Source organism: Podarcis tiliguerta (assembly GCF_965153285.1).
Source record: "Podarcis tiliguerta genome assembly, chromosome: 8".
NCBI lineage: Eukaryota > Metazoa > Chordata > Lepidosauria > Squamata > Lacertidae > Podarcis > Podarcis tiliguerta.
In genome coordinates, this window is record NC_139541.1 from 52,373,549 (window position 1) to 52,379,548 (window position 6,000).

A 6,000-nucleotide genomic window follows, 5' to 3' on the forward strand; every position below is an offset into this window, starting at 1 on the left:
TTTTGAAACTGAACAGCAGACCACAATCAGTTCACCATCTACAAGATGGAAACGACGGCAACTTACTGTACAAGGATGCTGTACAAGTTGAGCACATTACAAACGGAATTTTCAGGTGGTACAGAGATAACACACTGGTAAAGGGTCTCATTTTAGCTGCAAAGCTATTATTGCAGCTCTGTAATAACAGCTTCAGAAATGAATTAATAAAAACTACCACTATTGGAAAAAGGAAGCTTCTTTACCCTCCGCCCAAAATAGACACCCATCCATCTAGCTGATAAGCAGAAGCCCAGTATCCTGTTGGGAGATGGGGGAGCTATTCCCCCTTGGCAACAACACCAGTAAGAGGAGTAGACAAGGGCACATTATTCACCACTTAATAAACTTTCAACAGTTACTGTCCCTGGCTTAAGAGGTCTCGGGGCTGGAAGTAAGTGATACTATCTGCCCAAAGAAGTAGCATCATGAGTGGCACCACAGGAACATCTGATAGACTCCATACAGCAAGGATGGGGAGCCTGTGGCTCTCCAGATGTTGCTGGACTACAACAAGAAACAACACTACATGAAGGCAGACAATGTTAACCCCGCTACGTGGAAATTCCTTGTAGACCACCACAGTGCCTGGAATCAGGTCACATATCCACAGCAGTGACCAGATGAGAAATGACCACTGGGAGGAGCAGAGAGAAGAAACACCATGGTGCATTTGTAACAGTGAAACTGGATACCTTCATCTGCCCCAGCTGCAATAAAGCATGTATCTCCTGTATTGGCCTCTACAGCCACAGGAAATAACTATGCAACAGTTTGACTTCACCCCCAATGGCACACTCCTCCATTGTCTCTTGTCTTGAGACAGATGCTGACAAGAAGAAAGGAGATTCTGACTAAGCATCAGGAAGAGCTCTCTGACAGCAAGAGCTGTTTGATGGTGGAACAGTCTCACTTGGAAAGTGGTGGACTCTGCTTCACTGGAGGTTTTTAAGAAGAGGTTGGATGGCCATCTGCCATGGATGCTTTAGCTGAGATTCCTGCATAACAGAGGTTGGACTAAACGATCCTCAGGGTCCCTTCCAACCTTACAATTCTATGATTCTATGAGCTAACATCATCATCCATGACCACAGGACATGCTGGCTAGGACCAGTAGAAATCCAAGTCCAACATCTAGAGAGCCACATGCTCCCTACTCTGAAAAACACCTGTGCTTTCCCCCGCCACTTTTCAAAGAAACACAGAGCCAAGAATCACATGCTGTCAATGGCCAGAACCACTGGAAGCACCTACTGTTCCAGAGGCAGGGAAAGGGAGGCTTGTTTCTCTTTCCTGAGTAATTTTATTTGGTAACAATGCAGGAAATATCTCCCCCAGTGCCTGCACATGATGATCAGCATGCTTTGCAGGGAATGGTTTCACAGACCAGCCTGAGATTTGGGCCAGGCCTAATTAATCCCAGAGACTGCAGGTTGGCTATTGTAAGGATGCTTGCCTAGATGAACCATTTGCATGATACACCAGGGTGTTTCTTGTGGGGAGAAGGAGACAGGTGGGTCCTGTAGCACTAACAAAATTATTTACCATGGTGTAAGTTTCCTGAAAAGTGGGCTTAAGTCCACAAAAGCTTATGCTGCAATACAATGATTTTTTGGTGGACTACCTGAAAATTGCTGAGGTTTTTGGTCAGAGCGCTTAATAATCTTTTTTGCTGCTGTTCTACAAATCGAAATATATAATGTTTTAATAACCACAATTGAGCCTTTCTGGGGAGATGAGTCAAGAAAAATAAAAACACTTTTTCTTCAATAGCAGCACCATCATGAAAAACAGCACCTTATTTGTTGCATAATTCTGAAGTTAGTTCTTTCACTTGTTCTACCTCCACTGTTCAATGTCAGCTGCTGGGAATCCCAAGTGAGAAGAGTTGCTGTTACACTCAGGTCCTGCTTTCAGGCCTCCCTTTGAGGCATCACATTGACCAGTAGGAGAACAAGATGCTAGACTAGTTTGGCCTTTGACCTGATGTTATTATGAAAAACATGGGCCCTGAATGCCCCTTAAGCTGGCAAATACTTTCAGAAAAATTAGTAGACCTGGTATCCATCATCAGGAAAAAAAGGTTATTATTAAGCTTATTCATGACCTTGTAGAAAAGCATCTAAAAGCAACATACAGCATAAAAAACCACTAAATACAAACTAAGGTCACACTACTATTTGAAAACCCCTCATATTGCTCTTTTTCTAAACAAGTTGCCCTTTCCATTCTATTGTACCTTCAAAAAATGCTTGCCGTAACAATCTTATGTTGAGAGCTTTGTGAGGTCTACCTAAAAAGTGGTATATAACTACTGTAAATAAATGGGCCTCTTAGGTGACCACAGGACTCTTAGACCTTGACTACAGCCTTGAACACAGCCACGCTTAATAAATTATGTTCTTAAAAACTCCCTACACACACACACTTGGGCTTGCCATCAAGTCTGGTGAAGAGTTCTGCAGAACTCGATTTTTTGGCAGCGTTTTGGCTGGCCTGACAAAGAAAGGTGTTGCCCAAAACTGGATTTGGAAGTTTTCAGTTAAGGTGAAGCCAGCCCTCTTCAGCAAACCACGAAGGAAGGAGAGGTGCCCCAACTACACCAGAGGACGCCCCCCACCCCGTGTGACGCGTCAAGGGACATGGGTGCACCCCACCCATGGGTGGTAGGTAGGAAGGAACAGAGGGGGAGACAGCTGCTGCCCTCCCCTCCCAGGGAAGAAACTTGTATGGGAAGGAAGAGACCTCAAAACAAAAGCCCCGCCAGCCATCCCGCTTCGGCGCAAGCCGAGGAGACCCGGTTACCTGCGAGTCCCGAAACTCCACCACAACATTCTCGCTACTCCAGCGCGCCGCCATCTTGGACTGCCCAGGAAGCAGCTGGAGCAAGGGACGCCGCAGGCGGGCGTGACGCAACGCGCGTCGCGCTCGAGGCCTGCCGGGAAATGTAGTCCAGCCTTAAGGAGGCCTGAGGAAGAGCGTGTGGCTCGCCTGTAGCGTTTTATACGCTCCGGCGCCCCACCCACCCCACCTGCACCGTCTCCTCCAATAAAATAAAATAAAATAAAATAAAATACAGCCTTCTCTCGCTTCTCGTTTTGGGACTGGGTGGGGTTTAAAAATACGTGGAGCCAATATTCAGTTTCTTAAATTGCAAGGGCTAAGGAAGTCACATCTTGTGGAAGCCAGATGTGCTGGGGTTGGTTGAGAGTGGGGTGTACTTGCGGCATGCTCAGAAGCTCGTTTCCTCATATTTATTAATTTGTTAATTGGTCTCTTAAAGCCGCTTTCCTGGTCCAGCTCATCCAAAGCGGTTTGCAACATTTTAATACCCCACAATGGCTGAACAATAAACTGGACAACCAATAAAGAAGCCAATTAAACAGCATGATTTCTAGGCAATAAAACAATATCACATGAGGGAGGGAGGGGTGAGAAGCCCAACACTATTTCCCAGGTTCGTTGGAAGCTGCCTTATACAGTTTCAGATATTTGGTCTTACGTGAACTTGGGGATGTGGTACAGTGAAAGGCTTTAAAAGAGAACTGAACAAATTCATGTGGGATAAGGCTACCAACGGCTACAAGCCACAATGGCTATCCTCTGCCTACACTGCTGAAGCCACTGCGTCTTTCTTGGAAAACAGTTGCTTGGAATTGCAGCAGGAGAGAGCGTCCTCGGGTTCAAATCTGGTTGGCATGTCGTTGGCCATTGTGAGAACAGGATGTTGGACAAGATGGGCCACTTGCCTGGTGCACAGCAAGCCTTTCTTATGTTCTTGTGTCCCTCCAGCCCAGAAAGATGCAGTAAAGGTATGTTCATATTACACTGTAGCAGGCTTATTTTACATTGATTTCTCCTAACAGTTGAAAACAAGCTCTGCCGTCTAGTGCCCCCGGTACAAATGTTAAGCCCTGGGGGGCATTCAGTTCCCATCCATGATGAAGGGTTCTGAGATGCACCTGCTATCTACAGTAACAAAACTCCAATAGAAGAGCTGTTTTATGCTGCAGCAGTGTCCCCCTCCCCTCGCAAAGAAAACCTGAAATTGGGCTTAATATTAGAGTATTAAGAATAAAAATTGCTCAGAGGAGCTCTACCCTGTAGATGCCTCTGAGACGTTAAGATAGTAGGCGGCTTTGGAGTGGGTGCAGCTGCTCTATAAGCAAGAGAATTAAGTTTCAAAAGCAGGCAAATGAGACTATTGAGCAGCAAAAGATCTAGGGTTGAGATCCATTGGGCCACCCCCTAACTACACCCCTGGTTATGGTTCATACTGGAGAAGAGGGATTTAAAGAGTTATATGCTAATGTTCAATGTTGTTGTCCCCCCCAACACTGGCTTATTGCTGCACATGGTCACTGTGTTAAAAAACAGTGAATCTTTACTTTGATCAATGAATTCCACAAGCTGATTATGGGTGTTCCAGACATCCTGTTCATTGAGAATCCATCCTGATTTGTTTGCAAAGGAAGCCAGACGACGTTGGTCATTTACTGAGCAATCAGCCATTTTGGGGGGGGGGGTGCTACACACCATACATTTAAAGCACATGGCTTCGCTCAAATAATATTGGGAACTATAGTTTGCCCTCTGCAGAGCTACAATTCTCAGTACCCTGAACAAATAAGTTTCCTCAGAATTCTTTGGGGCAAGTAATGTGCTTTAATTGTGTGCTAAATGTATGGTGTGTACATGGCCAAAGTTGCATCAAGCAAATGTTAGCCTAAACTTTCCAGAGATTTTCCTCATCACTTTCCTTATCTCAAAAAGTCTGATCTTTTGAGGGAAGCAGGTTTATTGCACAAGACCTCCCAACCAACTGTAATTGCACTGCCTGAATTTGCCAGAATGTGACGGAATCCCACTAAAAAAAGTGACAGACTGGGGAGTGCCCTATAAAAAGAAAACGAGGTTCTGCATGCAGATGGCAGTTGTGGATATGGACAATCCATTTCCACAACTTTCTACAACTAGGTGTATTCCAAAGAGCAACCCTATCATTGGATGTTGGGCTGTAAGCCTATTGGCCTGAATATAAAGATACAGGTTCAAGCTCACTTCCTTTGCATCAGGTGAGCTTTCCAACCAGCTAGATGAGCTCTCTAGCTTTTCTGCTATGTGTGTCAGTGGCTATTTTTAGAGCCCTCTTGGGCATGGAAGTGAGCCTGGAATAAGATCATTGGAAAAACAGACAAAAGGTGGGTTTCCTCTCTGCCACCAGCACTGTTAGCCACAGCTTTAGCAGAATCCCTTTCTTACCTTCTATACAGAACACTTTATGCAACTCACTGTGAGTTTGCTGGACAGAATTTGATCCTTTATGCATTCACACTCTGGCCCTAAAGTTCTGGGGTCTACAAATATGGGAGACTGGCCATCAGGGTTGACTTGGGCAGGACTAGGTAGAAGGTAGATATGCAGTAGATCAGCAAGGATTCTGACCCTTAACAGCCCCAAAATGACCTCTGGACTCCCCACTGTTGAAACCAACAAAGGGCCGGGGGCGTCAGATATGTGGAAAGACACCTAATTCAGTTCTGATACCCTAGTTCCTGGGCACAAAATTGTAAGTCAGGGGAAGTGAACATGGTCCCTACATCTTGTTGGATTTCTCTCATTAGCTCCAGCCAGCATAATCAATGGTCACAGATGATGGGAGTTGTAGTCCAGCAGCATCTGAAGGCCACTTGAGGTTATAGTGAAAAATGATGTAGAATTTGCAAGCTGGAAGTCTGCCCACCCATGTTTTAGCATAATTGCCAGTGTGAAGAGTGCACTTACCTTGCACTTTTATGAGACTCCCCTAAAAACACTGGACAGAATGGCTGTGTCCTTGCTACAGGACTGCGGAGCAATGTTAGGTGAAATTTGAGAATACATACAAGGAGCACAATACAAAATGAAGTGCAAAAAATATGGGAGTAGAACAGGATAGGTTATGCATCTGTGGCTTCATCT

General features: G+C 45.2%; 1 protein-coding gene across 4 annotated transcripts in view; it reads right to left on the bottom strand.

Annotated features, from left to right (window-relative positions):
* The window catches only part of WDR59 (WD repeat domain 59), a 47,760-nt gene extending 44,827 nt beyond the window's left edge, over positions 1–2,933 (bottom strand). For 2 of the 4 annotated variants that reach the window (XM_083452848.1, XM_083452847.1), the window contains exon 1: positions 2,845–2,933. Coding sequence is in view for 2 of the 4 variants with exons in the window: in XM_083452846.1 (XP_083308972.1) it covers positions 2,845–2,898 (54 nt within the window). In the remaining 2 variants the exon portion in view is untranslated. The remainder of the gene's footprint in view (positions 1–2,844) is intronic. The other 2 variants (XM_083452846.1, XM_083452845.1) reach the window with 1 other exon arrangement.
* Between the last annotated feature and the right edge of the window lie 3,067 nt (positions 2,934–6,000).